At 44.9% G+C, this 18235-nt stretch overlaps 1 protein-coding gene and 1 pseudogene across 1 annotated transcript in view; one reads left to right on the top strand and one right to left on the bottom strand.

Moving 5' to 3' along the window:
- The window catches only part of LOC126177474 (serine proteinase stubble-like), a 382648-nt gene that overhangs the window by 86235 nt on the left and 278178 nt on the right, over nt 1-18235 (bottom strand). The window contains exon 4 of the mRNA XM_049924460.1: nt 14372-16474. Coding sequence (XP_049780417.1) covers nt 14372-16474 — 2103 coding nt within the window. The remainder of the gene's footprint in view (nt 1-14371; nt 16475-18235) is intronic.
- On the top strand, nt 2661-2778 carry LOC126098176 (5S ribosomal RNA; annotated as a pseudogene).

The following is an 18235-nucleotide window of genomic DNA, read 5'->3' as shown; positions in this document are numbered from 1 at the left end:
GTACTTATCAAAAGATCAATTGAAAGAAAAACAACCCTCGCTCACTATATTTAAACAAATTAACCGGGTTTCAACACTGCTAGGAGTGTCTTCCTCAGAATTTAAATCAAAGAATGGTCTATATTCTATAACATGGTCTCAGAATTATGACTAAAAAGTATGGTAGAGTATAAGTACGGAATTATACTTTACCATACGTTTTTAGTCATAATTCTGTGACCATGTTATAGAATATAGACCATTCTTTGATTTAAATTCTGAGGAAGACACTCCTAGCAGTGTTGAAACCCGGTTAATTCGTTTAACTATAGTGACCTAGGGCTGTTTTTCTTTCAGTTGTAACTATTCACGGTCTCTGAACGTGCAGCCATGCACAAAATTTTTCCCAGAAGAAGTTTATCAACACAAGTGGATCAAATATACATTCAGTACACAACTCCCAACAATACTTACCACTTAAGAACAAGAGCAATTTATTGATGTTTATCCGGATTCCACAATGAAATCGAAGTTCGTTTTCTCATTACCACTTGAGTTTTGAGGCTTGGTAAGGCAGGAGTATCCGCAAGCAGGTAACAAGGCCCCACGAATTTTGGCACCTTTTGCAACATCCTACTTAGGTGATGCAGGCTTTTCAGTTTTGATAGTCATCAACACGAAATACAGACCACAAACCCGCGCGGAGTGGCCGCGCGTTTTGAGGCGCCATGTCACGGACTGCGCGGCCCCTCCCACTGGAGGTTCGAGTCCTCCCTCGGGCATGGATGTGTGTGTTGTTCTCACCAGTTTACGTAATGTCTAGGGACAGATGACTTCAACAGTTTGGTCCCTTAGGAATTCACACACATTTGAACAGATCGCAAAATAATGTGGGAGAAAAGAGATGCGAGTCGCAATTTCCAATCTTGTGTCGACATTTGAAGAAATGATGACTGATTTCGTTGCAAGCATGAGAAGTAAAGTCCTTTAAAATGGTGTTGTGTCAACAGTTAATAAATAAATACCTACTCTCATTCAGTTTTTCTGAAATCTATGCTTATTTATCCCACATTTTGAATCGAATGTCATGTGCGAAAGGAGCCTCAGGTGTTTATGTTCACATCAAGGGGGCCGACCCAAAAGTTTGAAAACTGCTGGCTTAGACCCAATCATACTCATAGTAACAGAGTTCTTCCACTTTCAGGCTGAAGTTACCCACTGCTATAGCACTTTCTCGAATTAATCTTTCACGTTATGACTTCCACGATAGCCTTTTTATAACGGTTTAAATTCAAATATGAGGGGAAGTCAAAAAGTAAAGAGACTTTCGACAAAAGAAATATTTATTCTTATGATAGAAAACTGAAACATACATTATTTTTCCACATAACCTCCCTTCACATCAACTCATTTTATCCAGAATTTCACAAGATTTTTGATTCCGTAGGAAAAAAAGTTTTTTGGTTGCACCTGTAACCAGTTTTACACCGCATCAATGACTTCTACATCGATTGCAAGCAGATCTTCTTCCCCTGATCGCTTCCTTTAATGGTCCAAACCGCTTGGAACCAATTCTGGACTGTACGGCGGATGTTCCAGCAATTCGAATCCTAGCTCCTTTATTGTTTCGGCCGTCCTTTTGGCAGAATGTGGGCGAACGTTATCTTACCGCAGGATGACACGTTTTCACAAATTTCCGCGACATTTGGATCGGATTGCAGGTTTCAGTTCATTTCGCAGCTCATCACAATAGTTCTCACTGTTCGCGTCGTGGGATCAAAAGAACGGCTACCACACCTTGCATGTCCCAGAATATTGTTAGCATAATATTACCAGCTGATGGTTGACGTTTAAATTTCTTAACTTCTGATAATGACGGGTGTGTCCAAATCATGCTCACAGCCTTACTTTATGGTTCGTAATGATGCACCCACGTTTCCTCTGCAGTAACGATTTGCTGTAAAAATCCATTTCCCTCACGATGATAACGGACCAAATTTTTACGAGAGATGTCCATTCATGCGCCTTATGCTGCGCTGACAATTCTTTCGGTACCCACCTTGCACTCACTTTCCGAAAATTTAGCCTGTCGTGTAAGGTGGAGTACGCTGAAACCTGACTGACATCTAAGGTGTTGGCGATTTCGTCCGCTGTGTTTCGACTGTTTTCTAACATCATACCTTCAATGACTTCCAAATTGTCCTCAGTTGTTGACGTCGATGGCCTGCCAGGTCTTTCCAGGTCACATAGAGAAGTTCTTCCCAGTTTGAAGCGCTCTATCCATTCATAGATATTGCTTCATGATAAACAGCTGTCACCTATTTGCGCTTGCATTCGACGAATAATTGTGTTTAACACCTTCTGCAAACAAAAAGCCAATCACTGCCCTCATTTCCTCCATGGCGCATCGACAATGGAGCTGCCATGTTTCACGGTCTGCAACAATACGACTATCGCGGCAGTGTTGCCAGATCGGAATTGTCTTTTAATGAATTTAATCTTAATATTTATTAATATATTATGGTGAACATACTTAAAAACGTGACTTACAATGTACTATAAGTAATTTCTTCTTGAATAAATAATTTAAAATAACAAAAATTCCGTGTACAAAGAATTGTTATGTTTTTTACTATTACAAAACTGCAGAGTGATAAATTACTAATGGATTATAAGAGTAGGCCAACGGCCTTGCCGCAGTGGTAACACCGGTTCCGGTCAGATTATCGAAGTTAAGCGCTGTCGGGCTGGGCTAGCACTTGGATGGGTGACCATCTGGTCTGCCGAGCGCTGTTGGCAAGCGGAGTGCACTCAGTCCTTGTGAAGCAAACTGAGAAGCTACTTGATTAAGTAGCGGCTCCGGTCTCGGAAATTGACGTACGGCCAGGAGGGCGGTGTGCTGACCACATGCCCCCCCAATCCACATCCAGTGACGCCTATGAGTGAGGATGACACGGCGGCCGGTCGGTACCGTTGGGCCATCATGGCCTGTTCGGGAGGAGTTTAGTTTTATTATAAGAGTAGGATCCTTAGCAATGAAATAATATAAATGGTAAACTTCTTCAATCAGGAAGTAAACAAAACGAAACAGTTTTTTACACAAACTTCCTAGAACCTTTTTTTTTTTCAACAGTCACTGGCTATTGGTGTGCTATAACTAAAACAGCAAACTTTTGTTTTCCTGTATTTTGACCTAGTTGCTTCTAACGTCGTTTCATTTTCCACCTAATTTTCACTCTCCTCTTCCTCGACTAATGCTAAATCGAGAGCTGAGTCATCAGTCAATCTGAACGCACTCTGCTTCATTAAGCATTGACAGCACAAATTCATCGCGTTTAGGGTCGGATACTTTTATTTCATTACGGGAAGACAACGCCATTCAATCTAGAATAGGGGAAAATAATTTGTTAGAAAAATCTCATACTGGGTGTGGTAGGATCACTGTGGTCCAGACAGAAAGAAAAATCGGTGTATGGCTACAAAATATACAAGAATTAGGATAATAACTTTACTACAGGAATTGTCGTGAAATAATGTATATGTAAGAAATATTTCATTCCAACGAAGTCTTGACTGATTGAACCATCAGTCACTATTTTCATTTTCCTCTGCGTGTCACCTTGGTAAGAATTACAGCGGCAACAGTTCAGCTGTCGACATGAACTGTCTATTATTCAAAGCATCAATGCTACGAGCCATCAGACACAGGTGCTAAAAATTCGCGTGTATCGTTCTGAATATCTGAGCTACGCGGCGCCATGCTGTGTTGTCACGGCCGATTCGCGCGTTTGAGAGCAAGAGATGATGTGCTAAACACTATTACAGGCGATTCCTGTAACTTAAACAGATTTTTAGAAATACCTGTAATGCGTCTTATTGGCTAATATTTTTACAATGCATTTCTTTTATTGTATCCTTCCTGCACAAAAATTTCAGGATGGGTTTCGACATGTCGGATTGGACCATTCCTTTGCGCGACCTGCAGCGTTTTCCCACCATCCTTGTAAATGTCATTAGTCATAAAACATAAGAAATTCCGTCTCAGTAGGGTACTTGTAATCGGGCACAATACTCGTATTCCTTTTGGAATATGAAAGTCCTGTTATCGTTCCAGTGTTCAGTCTGTTTCTTACTTTGGTCTTCATTCTGTTGACTGGCAGAAATATTCCTTCAACGCTAGCTGACGAATGAGGTAAGCACAACATCGACATCATCATGGCTGACAACTTTGGGAACACGTGTCTTCCATGTCCCCGATTGAGCTTACGGACAGCATTCCGTAATTCTGCCGGATCCTACCTCTGTATTTCTCAGTAGCCTCTATTCAGTGTCAGTTTCTTTAATGTCATCTTTACTAAAACTTGGAAACTGTGATGCAAGGCTTGCAACAATTGGAATTCTGTTGTCTCTAACGCAGTGCCTCCAAATACACTCCTGGAAATGGAAAAAAGAACACATTGACACCGGTGTGTCAGACCCACCATACTTGCTCCGGACACTGCGAGAGGGCTGTACAAGCAATGATCACACGCACGGCACAGCGGACACACCAGGAACCGCGGTGTTGGCCGTCGAATGGCGCTAGCTGCGCAGCATTTGTGCACCGCCGCCGTCAGTGTCAGCCAGTTTGCCGTGGCATACGGAGCTCCATCGCAGTCTTTAACACTGGTAGCATGCCGCGACAGCGTGGACGTGAACCGTATGTGCAGTTGACGGACTTTGAGCGAGGGCGTATAGTGGGCATGCGGGAGGCCGGGTGGACGTACCGCCGAATTGCTCAACACGTGGGGCGTGAGGTCTCCACAGTACATCGATGTTGTCGCCAGTGGTCGGCGGAAGGTGCACGTGCCCGTCGACCTGGAACCGGACCGCAGCGACGCACGGATGCACGCCAAGACCGTAGGATCCTACGCAGTGCCGTAGGGGACCGCACCGCCACTTCCCAGCAAATTAGGGACACTGTTGCTCCTGGGGTATCGGCGAGAACCATTCGTAACCGTCTCCATGAAGCTGGGCTACGGTCCCGCACACCGTTAGGCCGTCTTCCGCTCACGCCCCAACATCGTGCAGCCCGCCTCCAGTTGTGTCGCGACAGGCGTGAATGGAGGGACGAATGGAGACGTGTCGTCTTCAGCGATGAGAGTCACTTCTGCCTTGGTGCCAATGATGGTCGTATGCGTGTTTGGCGCCGTGCAGGTGAGCGCCACTATCAGGACTGCATACGACCGAGGCACACAGGGCCAACACCCGGCATCATGGTGTGGGGAGCGATCTCCTACACTGGCCGTACACCACTGGTGATCGTCGAGGGGACACTGAATAGTGCACGGTACATCCAAACCGTCATCGAACCCATCGTTCTACCATTCCTAGACCGGCAAGGAGCTTGCTGTTCCAACAGGACAATGCACGTCCGCATGTATCCCGTGCCACCCAACGTGCTCTAGAAGGTGTAAGTCAACTACCCTGGCCGGAAAGATCTCCGGATCTGTCCCCCATTGAGCATGTTTGGGACTGGATGAAGCGTCGTCTCACGCGGTCTGCACGTCCAGCACGAACGCTGGTCCAACTGAGGCGCCAGGTGGAAATGGCATGGCAAGCCGTTCCACAGGACTACATCCAGCATCTCTACGATCGTCTCCATGGGAGAATAGCAGCCTGCATTGCTGCGAAAGGTGGATATACACTGTACTAGTGCCGACATTGTGCATGCTCTGTTGCCTGTGTCTATGTGCCTGTGGTTCTGTCAGTGTGATCATGTGATGTATCTGACCCCAGGAATGTGTCAATAAAGTTTCCCCTTCCTGGGACAATGAATTCACGGTGTTCTTATTTCAATTTCCAGGAGTGTATTTTAAAACATTATCACTGAAAGGAAACCGTTTGAATATCTCTTGAGCACTCTCAATCAAAAAAGTTCTTCAGATGGTCACAAGTCAGATCTGTATTTTTAACAATGTTCAACGCAACTTTTGCTCCTAAATACAGTTTATCAAGAGCATACACTAAAATCCTTCTCTTTCCACGCCCGACGATAGATTTTACAGTCCCCCAATGCCCTCGATAGCACTTGTACACATCCCTGTCTTGTAATCTTTAAACTCAATATTGTGATTTATAACCAAATGATAACCCCTGTCATCCGACCCCTGGTAATATCCAAGAATGATTGCCTATCGAAGTCGTGGGGTCCAAACGATACATATCGAATGTGCGACTGTAAATCTATCATGCGACTCTGGTGGCAGTCGTTATGATCAATTGTTTGTGATCGTAATTTTTATCTGTTTTCCGTCGTTCTCTTAGTTGCTCTAACTTACATACCTCCGCGAATTAATGGCAAAAAGGGAATTGTTCCCGTAGCGTACACATCACATGCACTTTCACATGACGACAAAACCGACGACGAGTAAGGTAAGTCATCTCCTTTGTATTTACACGTGTTTTTGTAACGGTCTTCTTTTGTCATTGCTGTAGTGACCACCATAAACATAATGCCCGCCACCAGAGCCGCGTGATCGATCTGGGATCGCACGTCCGAGATTTATCGTTTGGACCTCGCGACTTCGATAGGCAATCATTCTTGGAAATTAGCCAACCCCTTGTAGGAAGCAAACCCATCTGCTGTTACTATTGGACCTTCTTCCACATATTCTTTAATAAAAGACGTTAACAGTTCTTTTATACGAATTGGAACGATTCCACATAACGCCTTCACTTTATGTTTTATCCTTCGTTTTTCCTTTCTAGAAATACTTACCCCCAAGCTATGCATAGCACAATACTAACACCTCTTCCTCTTTCTGAGATTAACATCTCACTCATTATGGAGGGATGCTGACTCAGTTTTTCAGAATAGCAGATGGGAAGTTGCGGTACGGAAAATGGCCCAGAGATCACTAGTGTGTTTTTGTGTGTGTAGTGAGTGAAGTGTTAGGAAACAATGTGTGTATAGTGTGTGCAGTGACTGATGGTGAGATATGAATGAACTGTGTGCATTACATTATTTAATAAGTTATTTGTAAAACAAAAAGTATTGTATACCAGGAGTAAATCGAATGGTGTGTCTAACTGGAAGTCTGTAAATATATGTGTATACGAATTAGCTTATTTTAAATTGGTCTAAACTTGTGAATACTTTGACATGTCCTACGTCCTTTTAAAAAGGGCTCTATGGATGAATAAAGCTACTACTACCTAAATACAACATCTGCACAATGCCCTCCAGAAATTGCTACTCCAAAAACCCAATGCCCAACAAACTCATGCCCCCTTTCATATTTTCTCTTTCCAAAATGTGACCCTTCTATTTCAACTGTAACCCCTACCCTCCCCCTTCAATGATGCCCTTTACTTCATAAATTCCCCGCATACTTCTCTACAAAATGAAAACCAGTAACTACAGTGCCACACGAACGGCTGTTTCGTGTGTGACACATTTAGAAGAATTAATAGTTAGAGTATTAAGTTAACATGACTATTACTTCTGAATTCAGCCTCGATCTTTGGAACCAGGTCCCCCTGAGTATAGATCCCCACATATTTTTTCTGCACCTCCACATATATTCTTCGGAAGTTATTGAAAATGGAACCTTTGTGAACGCCATATAATTACCACAATCACTGCACTTGCAAAATCTTGCAATAGCGCCCATTGACCGTAAAAATGTTATGGTTGATTTACGGTCAGTCATTCTGTCAAGGGGCATTTTCACTGTAAATACAACTGACTCATCCATAATGAAAAGCAATTATGTAAGAAATCGGAATGTCATTAATCACGAATACTTTCATCAACAAGAGATACCAAAAACAAATTACAATATGAAAACAAAACAATGTACATCAGATTTTTAAAATACAAGCGTAACGAAGAAATCCAGAGAAAGCATTTTAACATTCATAACTACAATGTGTGGCATAAACAAAAAAATCACACGTTACGTCATTAGTCAAAGCCGACGGTCGGAAGCGGACACTAGAATTACCCCAACACTCCACTATCTTCTACAAGCTTATGTTGTCACCTGGTAACAGTCCCTTGTACGCGCTGTTGCCCATATGCTTCTTTGTTGAATCGTCAAAATTCTGAATACATCAGCTGTACAGTGTTTGTTTTTCAAGGCTTCGCCTGCCCTTGCGTCCAAACAATATTGTAGTAGTACATCGATAGTAATTCTTATTGTAATGTTTCATTGTGATCGAATTGATAGACATGTGAAAGGCAGCAGCGTACACTATCGATGATTTAAGATCGGAAAATTTCGAAAAATTCACTCAAAATTTCAGAAAGATCGGAAGATTTACACAAAATTTCGTATTTTCCGGAATAATAAAAAAATCGGAAGGTCTAACGAAAATTTGGAGGATCTGGCAACACTGTAACGCAGAAATAAGAATGACACGTTGTATAGAATTGTTGCAGACCACAGTATTTCGGCCCTGGATGCTAGCAATGTTACCAAGCCCTACGGCGAGAAAATGAAAAAGTCCCTTTACGTTTTTGACTTACCCTCGTATATTCCACCAGCGGAACCTACAGACTAAGAACGACGACACTGTTTCTTAACACTGATTTTGCATGTAATCATGTACATCTTCTGCGAATAAACAGAATAACTCTTACCCAACCAACCGACGTAATACTTCGTAACTCACAATTGATCACTGTCCAAGAAATTTAGGTGCGACGAGACTACACGCGATCGTTACGCACCAAAATCGAACGACGGTTCCCTCCTCTTATTCTGGCGCGTGACCTGTTTGGCAGTATCAATTGAGCATTCATGGTTGAACGCAAAACTGCAAGACAGTACCCCTGCCGGAGAAAAGGCACGCTGCTTCCAAATTTCCCGAGAACCAGCGGTATACAAGGGGAACATTGTTTTACGGATTACAAAACTCACTTTTTTCTTCGAAAAATTGCCTCCAAAATTTAGTTGCCTCTTATACTCGAAATTATATAAAAATGTCCAGTGTTTGTTTTAAAATCACCGCCACTCTTAAAATGGCCATATATTCGATGCCGCAGGAAACTTATCTTTATATTTTATAAATGATAGAGTGCAGCAATCAGTCATCCTTTATCTTTTGCAGGTTTTATTACGCAAATCCAGATTTCGGCTAGTGCCTAGCCATTATCAATGCACTATTTTTTAATCTCGATGCACGTTAGTTCCCTATTGTTCAGGCGTCAGTCACAATATGGCAACATTGGATTCAACTGGCAACCGATGCGACGACCATGAGTTACAGGAATTCACAAACTTGCGAACACCGTCTCCTTCCGCCCCGCCATCACAAACCCAGAACACTGACTAGCCTATGATGTGTCATTGCAGTCTACCGTTCCACTGAACTTGAACTGAAAGTGATTTGTGTTGTCGGTAACAGTACAATATTTTTGTTAGTAGCTAGTTTCGTAATGGAAAAAAATAAAAAGTATTCATATGATGCAGGCTATAAATTGAAAGTAATGTCACATGCAGCAGAACATGGAAACAGAGCAGCTGAATAGCATTTCAGCCCTCCACCAACAGAAAAAAAACCATTTGTGATTGGCGGGCTAGTAAAGAAGAACTGAAAAAAAAATGTGGATGACTAAATGTGCAAATAGAGGACTGAATACAAAATGGCCAGAACTAGAAGATAACGTATTGAAATGGATTCAAGGACACCCTCAAAATAGCACTGGAATTAATACAAAAAATGATTGAAATACACGCTCGTGAGCTAGCTCTACAGCGGAATTTTACAGACTTCGGGTGGAGTTGGTTGGTGCTACAGGTTTACGAAGCGTCATGGACTTAGCATGCGAACCAAAACCAAAATATGTCAGAAAATGCCACAAGAGTACAAAGAGAAAATATTAGCCTCCCTTCGCTTTATTGGCTCTGAGCACTATGGGACTTAACTTCTGAGGTCATCAGTCCCCTAGAACTTAGAATTATTTATACCTAACTAGCCGAAGGACATCACACACATCCATGCCCGAGGCAGGATTCGAATCTGCGACCGTAGCGGTCGCGCGGTGCCAAACTGCAGCTCCTAGAACCGCTCGGCCACCACGGCCGGCTTCGCTTTATTACTGAACACGAAACTCCTCTGACGTTTGATGTGCCGAGTAGCAGAACTGTTGCCGTGAAATGTGCTAAAACTGTAACTACAAAAACAATTGGATATGAAAAAACGCAACACACAGGTGTCCTTTGCCAGCTGGTGTGGCCGAGCGGTTCTAGGCGCTACAGTCTGGAACCGCGCGACCGCTACGGTCGCAGGTTCGAATCTGCTTCGGGCATGGATGTGTGTGATGTCCTTAGGTTAGTTAGTTTTAAGTAGTTCTAAGTTCTAGGGGACTGATGACCTCAGATGTTAAGTCCCATAGTCTTCCGAGACATTTGAACCAACTGGTGTCCTTTCATGTTGTGCTGACGGTACCAAACTTAATCCAATGATCATTTTCAAACGCAAAAGAATGCCAAAACCTTCTCAAATGCCGCCAGGTGTTGTTATTCACGAACATGACAAGGGTTGGTGGACGAGGCTGGTATGAAATTGTGGATTAACGGAGTGTGCAAGAGAAGAAAAGGTGCTTTATTGAAGAAGAGTTCCATTCCTGTGCTAGATCAGTTTAGTAATCATTTGAAAAATTTTGTGAAAGAGAAACTGAGGCGGGGAAATACAGAGTCTGCTGTTTTTCCGGGAGGACTTCCTCCACAATTGCAACCTCTATACGTCTTGATAAATAAACCATATAAAGCGTATATAAGAGATGAATGAAACAAATGGATGATGGATGAAACCCGACAAGAATTCACGCCGAAGGAAGCTTTGAAACGACCTACAATAAAACAAGTAGTCAGTGGATAAAACATTCCTGGTGTAGAGTGCGAGAAGACATTATTGTTAAGTCTTTCAAGAAATGCGACATAAGTAACGTTCTCGGTGGCTGTGGATACCATCACATATATGAAGAGGACAAGTATGACGACGAGGATGAAGAAGAAGAAAGTTCTGATAACGATCTTCAAGGATTTTAAAGCTCAGTTCGGTTTTATAAATTAAGAATTTTTTAGTATGGTTTTGCAGTACAATAAAAAAAATCATAAAAACGTTATTTTTTAAAAACTGCTTAAAAATTAAGGTGCGTATTACAGGCCGTGGCGTCTTATAGTTCATACAATACCGTATGGTTAACTACATTATACTATTATCGATTTAATTAATAAATAAACAAGGGCTGAAACAGTTGAGAAACAGTGAAAACCCCACTGAAAACATCCTGTAGTGTCAAAAGACAGCTGGCTTATGTACATATTTCTTTAAATGATAGAATTTACCTTATCTTAAATATGTAAATTTGTATGCATATACGTAAGCGTTGTATATTTTCTGCTGTATGAATGCTACGCCCAGGCAGACTTATGAATGAAAAACCACTCCAGATTAGTACATATATCATAGGTAATTTATATAGGTAATTAATACATATATAATCATCATTTTTATGAAAGATGCACTACTTCTTGTTTCTAATTATATATCACACGCAAAATTCCAGTTTTCATTGCATATGCAAATTCTTTCTCATCGAAATTTTATAAAAGATTGTTAATAATAATTGTTTAAATTAGGAAAACATTACAAATTAAATTTTTAGGACAAACATGAAAAATAAAATTCTCTTTATTTGGTCTGTGTCCATTGTTTTATTTCACAGATGTGGCGTTATAAGAGTCACAGCGATTTGAAAAATAATAATTTCCACGACATCGAGCATACCGTACAAATGTTCCATTTTTACAGTTGTTACCGTACAAGTGCAATTTGAACCCAAGTTAAGTGATTTGTCGCAAATAGTAACAAGATATTTAAGTTGAAAGTCGTACTGGAACTAATGCACGAAGCTTTGTCATACATCACTGCCGAAGGCTGGCGTGATGCAGAGCAGTGCGTCATATAAGAAGAGGAGGAAACGTGGCGCTTGTGTGGCCTCGTGGATTTTGTTGTTGATGTTATGAACGTGTCAGATGGCAGTTCCAGTACCGTACTGAAATGTATGCCTCGGATTGAGATATGGAGGGAGTTCAAATTTTACCATTTTCAATATTTAACTGTACTATGAAATCCCTGCAATATACTTTTCGTCACACATAGTCACGCAGAAATATTACCCTATGTTTAAGATAGGAATTTTCATCATTCGTATTTTCAAGTACAGTGCTAAGTTACCTAAGAACATGGGTCAAATGGCTCTGAGCACTAAGGGACTTAACATCTGAGGTCATCAGTCGCCTAGAACTTAGAACTACTTAAACCTAACTAACCTAAGGACATCACAAACATGCATGCCCGAGGCAGGATTCGAACCTGCGACCGTAGTGGTCGCGCGGTTCCAGACTGAAGCGCCTAGAACCGCTCGGTCACACCGGTCGGCCCCACTGGTCTCCTAAGAAGCATATTACTGGCGATTTGCCGTATATTATTTCATTCTGTATACAAATTAAATGACATTAGAAGCTATGTTGTGTCTCTGCTCGTCTCTTTGGCGTCTTAACTGCATCCATTCACATTACCTCAGGTTAGTTATACCCACTGCTTGGACAGCATTGTCCAAGTTAAAATGCGCCGGTCAAGCTGTTGTAGCGTATTATCGCTGAATCGATGTGCACCAAACACACAACATAGAACTTATTATCGTACTTGACTGCACTCGAGATAACTTGGCTTTCCCGCCACGGGAAACGAAGTCCAGTGAGATTCCAGCGAACGCGAAAGAGTACATAGTCTAATATTTACATCAGGTTTATTCTTATCACGAACGTAGTATAGCTGTACGATAATGACAAACTTTTTATAGGCAGCAATGAAGTCGGTCACATCGTGCAGAATATCAACTGTGCTAGCAGAGTTGTTTAAAATCACGGATATCCTATAGGTGTCAAGAGGAAGAAAGCAAGACTGGATTTAACGTCCCATCGACACTGAGGTCATTAGAGACGCAGCACAAGCTCGGTTTGCGTCAAGGAGAAGAAATCAGCCGTGCGCTTTCAAAGGATCTATCTCGGTATTTGCCTGGAGCGAAATCACGGAAAACCTAAATCTAGATGGCCGGACGCGAGTCTGAACCTTCGCCCTCCAGAATGCGAGTCCAATGTGCTAACCACTGCGCCATCTCGTTCAGTATATTCTACAAATCTCGATGTAGTGTATTTGAATGATCATACGAGGGTAATCCCAGAAGTGAGGTCTCCTATTTTTTATAAGTACATAGACCTGTTTATTTCTACAATGGTTTACATCAGTTTACAGCTTGAACATTTAGCTATTTTTCGCCATAATCACCATTTCTGTCGATGCATTTTTGTAGACGCTGTGCCAGTTTTTGTATGCCCATGTCATACCAGCTCGCCGCCATGCTGTTTAGAAAGTTATGAACCTCTTCTTACAAATGGTTCAAATGGCTCTGAGCACTATGGGACTTAATATCGGAGGTCATCAATACCCTAGAACTTGGAACTACTTAAACCTAACTAACCTAAGGACATCACAAACATGCATGCCCAAGGCAGGATTCGAATCTGCAACCGTAGCGGTCGCGCGGTTTTAGACTGAAGCGCCTAGAACCGCTCGGCCACCCTGGCCGGCCTCTTCTTTCACCTCGTCGTCGGAGCTGAATCGCTGGGACCACAATTAACGCTGACACGTACTGTGAGACTCTAAAAGCCGGCCGGTGTGGCCGTGCGGTTCTAGACGCATCAGTCTGGAACCGCGTGACCGCTACGGTTGCAGGTTCGAATCCTGCCTCGGGCATGGATGTGTGTGATGTCCTTAGGTTAGTTAGGTTTAAGTAGTTCTAAGTTCTAGGGGACCGATGACCTCCGATGTTAAGTCCCATAGTGCTCAGAGCCATTTGAACCATTTGAAAGAAGAGGTTCATAACTTTCTAAACAGCATGGCGGCGAGCTGGTATGACATGGGCATACAAAAACTGGCACAGCGTCTACAAAAATGCATCGACAGAAATGGTGATTATGGCGAAAAATAGCTAAATGTTCAAGCTGTAAACTGATGTAAACCATTGTAGAAATAAACAGGTCTATGTACTTATAAAAAATAGGAGACCTTACTTTTGGGATTACCCTCGAATGTATCATCTGCCACCTAACTAAAGTAGCGAAAGAGCTTTAGTAAAGAAGTAAAGTAAAAAACCAGTACTATTATAGTATCTCCTGTGCGAAAGTGGAACACCTTTTTTTAAATGTCATGTATAAACAGGTCTAAAAAAACTAAAATACACCAGTTGAAGGCTAGTTTCAGAGTGAAGCAAGTCAGGAAAAGTTACAGTAATAAATAAACTGAATGCCGCTTCGTAACAGCGTCTGTTACTCACCGGAGTAGCCGAGCCTGGCGATCCAGGGGAAGGAGCCGAGTTCTGCTTTGTTACCGCCGACGATGCGGTCTTCGAGCAGCGTGGCGCACTCGCTGGGCAGCAACGACCTGTTGGGGTGTTTCTCCGGGTCCCCGCGATGCTTGGCGTCACCATTGTTCGCCTGGTGGTGTTTATCCACGGCGCGTTCCTCCGTCCAGCGCTTTCCGCCGTGGTTGACAGTCTCTGCGGAATCGGGGAACACGATAGCGTCGTCATTGTAGGCAGATGGCGCCCGGCTCGTGGTCGTCGTGGTGGTAATCGCCTTCATCGGCCTCTTGGTTGATGTGGTCGTCGTCGTCTTCATCGTCGTTGTTGTTGTTGTCGTCGTTTTCGTCGCCGTTGCGTCGTTGCTGTGTTCTGAGGGTGTCGACTCTGTTTCGTTTTCTAGAAACTCAGGAGGCAAAAGTGGTATAGGGTTTGGTCGTCTCTCGTGCTCTGGCAGAGTCTGGGAATGTTCGACGTCTGGAAATGAATGGGGATGATAACCGTCAGAGTGTTGATGGTGGAGGTGGTGAGGATTGGAAGGGAACGGATGCTCTGGGCCGTGTATCTGGTGCGGCCAGTCGGGTACTGGGTTTGGGTGTGAATTCTGCGATACTCGACGTGTGTCGTGTCGTCGTTCAGATTCGGGAAGACCACGAGGCGGTGGATTCTCGTGTGGTATTCTGCCTCTGCCGTGCTGTCGCTCACGGTCAGTAGCATCACGATGTGGTGGCTTCCTCTGCGCTACTCTGTCTGTATTCTGGGGTGGTTCAGGTTCGGTGAGACCGTGATGCGGTGAGCTCCCCTGCGGTACTCTGCCAGTGTTGCGCCACCTGTCTGACTCGTCGGGACCACGATTTGGTGGCTTCTCCGGCGGCACTGCTGCTGTGTCGTGTACTCGTTCAGGTTCGTTTACTTCGCGGTGTGCTGGATTTTCCTGTGGTGCTCTGACGATATCGTGGCGTCGGTCGGATTCGAAGACGCTGCGATGTGGCGAGTTATCTTCATGTGGAGAGCTGAAATGTCTGGGTTCTTCCTTCACAGGGGGCTTGAAATGGGGAGTTTGTGTGTGCGGTGGAGTTTCGTCTCGATGGGCTGGCTTCTCCTGTGGCACTGCGCTGGTATCGTGGCGTCGTTCAGATTCGACGATACCGCGATGTGGAGGGTTACCTTCGTATGGAGAGCTCAGAGGCCTGGGTTCTTCCTTGAAATCGGGAGTTTGTGCGTGCGATGGAGTTTCGTCACGATTGTCTGGCTTGTCCTGAGGTACACTGCCGGTGTCGTGGCGTCTTTCAGATTCGACGATACCGCGATATGGGGAGTCATCTTCTTGTGAAGAGCTGAAAGACGTGGATTCTTCTTTCAGAGCAGGCTTGAAATGGGGTGTTCGTGTGCTGCTTTCGCGCTGAGCCGTATTCTTGCGGCTTTTCGTGGTCCCGCGGTTGTTAGTATACTGAGTCTGCGGTTTTGTAGGACTGAGATTCCAGGAAGATAAGGGAGGATTCGTCGCTCCAGAGAAATACGGGTCACTAATAGTTCTCACTGGTGACGTCGGCGTCGCTGTGGGCGAGATTCTGATGAAACCATCGTCCGGTCCACGAAAATAGCCAGGGTTCCTATCGTAATCGAAGCTGTGATGACCGTCGTAGCGCGGCGAACTGTAGGAAGAAGTCGTCGGTCGGTACACTCGTCTGTCGCACGGCTGTGATGTGGCGTCGCTTCTGCCTCCAGACGCAGGTGCAGGCACACGGTAAGCGGTGCCGCGTTGTCGGAAGGGGACCTGTAAAGAAACTTCGTGGCCACCGGGCGCAGTCGCGTGCCAGAGGTCCGGCAGGTCGAGCGCGTGGCTGTCGTGCGAGATGTCGTTGTCTTCGACGGTGGGCGGCCTCTGCGTGAAGGGCAGGCGGCGCGCCAGCTCGTCGCAGCAGACGTAGGGCCCGGCGTCGCCGGGGGCGCAGGCGGCGGCCCTCAGCAGCGCGGCAGGGGCGCGCGCCGCGGCGGCGCAGGCGCTGCTCTGCACGCACCAGCAGCCGGCGGGCGGCGCCACGATGACGCCCGCGCCGCGGGGGCGGCCGGCCGGCTCTGCGGGCAGGCCACGAGCCGTCAGTCTCATCAACAACACTGTAGCGACTGGCCAAAATAAGTTTAATTCCTCTCTACCCGTCATCAGCTTATCAGTCTACACTGGTGTCCAAAACTTAAGGACGAAAGTAACTTTCGCATGAAGAGTTAACTTCCAAGTAACACAGCTCTATGAACCTTGGACCACATATGGAGAACACTGCTGTAGTATGGTACAGATGATAACTGAAAGAAAGACGCAATGAGATCAACAGAAATGATTTTTTCCAGAGACAATAATTACACTGAAGTCACCACGATTCATGATGTTCCTCTGGACGCTACAAAAGACGGGTCATGGCTCCTAAAAGCGTGTGTGATGGCCACGGACGGCATTGTATGCTCTGCAACGCGCTCAAGGACGCCGGGTTGGTAAGTAGTCTTTGTGGCAAGGCGTTCCAGTCCTGTATTAGCACGGTTGAAAACTGCTCAATCATCGTTGGTGCTTGTCTCCCCAAGGTATCCCACATGTGTTCGATGGGATGTAAGTCTAGGCAATGCTGGACATACCATCATACGGCGAGAGGCGAGAATACGAAATGCACCCAGCAACATTGTCTAACATGGTCGTTTTGGTGGTCCAGGTGTTTTTGTGTGGCGAGATATAAGGTTACATGTGCACGCTGACTTCTAAATCTTTAAACACGGTATTGTGTATTGCGTGTATGGAACCGAGGACCTAGAAACGACGGAGAGGCTCCGTCCTCGCCATAGCCTCAGTGGTTCACAATCCCAAAACAGGCTACAGCAGTTCACTCACCTCACCGCCGCCCCACACCGAACCCAAGGTGGTTGTGCGGTTCGGCCCCCAGTGGACCCCCCGGGAACGTCTCATACCAGACGAGTGTAACCTCAATGTTTGCGTGGTAGAGTAATTCTGGTATACGCGTACGTGGAGACAGTGTTTGCGCAGCAATCGCCGACATAGTGTAACCGAGGCGGAATAAGGGGAACCAGCCGACATTCGCCGAGGCAGATGGAAAACCGCCTTTAAAACCATCGCCAGGCTGGCCGGCACACCGGCCCTCGACACTAATCCACCGGGTGGATTCGTGCCGGGGACCGGCACGCCTTCCCGCTCGGGAAGCAGCGCGTTAGACCGCGCGGCTAGCCGCGCGGGCTAAACACAGTATACTGAACGTTTACCATTATCATGACGGCCGCCTTGATAGCCAAGTGGTGCCGGCACGGTAGCTCAGCGTGTTCGGTCGGAGGTTCGGCTACTCTCTGTAATAAAAAAAACTGAGTGAACCGATCACCGAAGAACCTCATGGGTCGTCCACCTCGAACAAATACAACGAACAATATAGAACAAAATGAGATCACCAAAGAATTTAAAAAAAAATTTAAAAAGTGGTCAGCGTGGCCGAATGCTGTGCAAAGGGGCCCGGGTTCGATTCCCAGCTGGGTCGGCGATTTTATCTTCATCATCATCATCATATCATCCCCATCGACGCGCAAGTCGCCGAAGTGGCGTCAACTCAAAAGACTTGCACAGTCTGCCTACCTGACGGGAGGCGCTAACCAGACGGCATTTCATTTCATTATTATGACACTGTAGTCCTTTCACATGGGCGTCTTTTCGAGGATGCATTCGGCCCTGACTTCATTTTTTTGAATGACCGCGTCGAACATTGCAGATGGAGGAGCTCTTGGAACGAGAGAATATACAAAAGGACTGCCCTGACCGTTTCTCCGACTTAAATCCCATTGAACACATGT

This window comes from Schistocerca cancellata, chromosome 1, assembly GCF_023864275.1.
Source record: "Schistocerca cancellata isolate TAMUIC-IGC-003103 chromosome 1, iqSchCanc2.1, whole genome shotgun sequence".
Lineage (NCBI taxonomy): Eukaryota > Metazoa > Arthropoda > Insecta > Orthoptera > Acrididae > Schistocerca > Schistocerca cancellata.
Note: the sequence above shows the minus strand (reverse complement) of the source record. Positions and strands in the feature narration are given on the sequence as shown.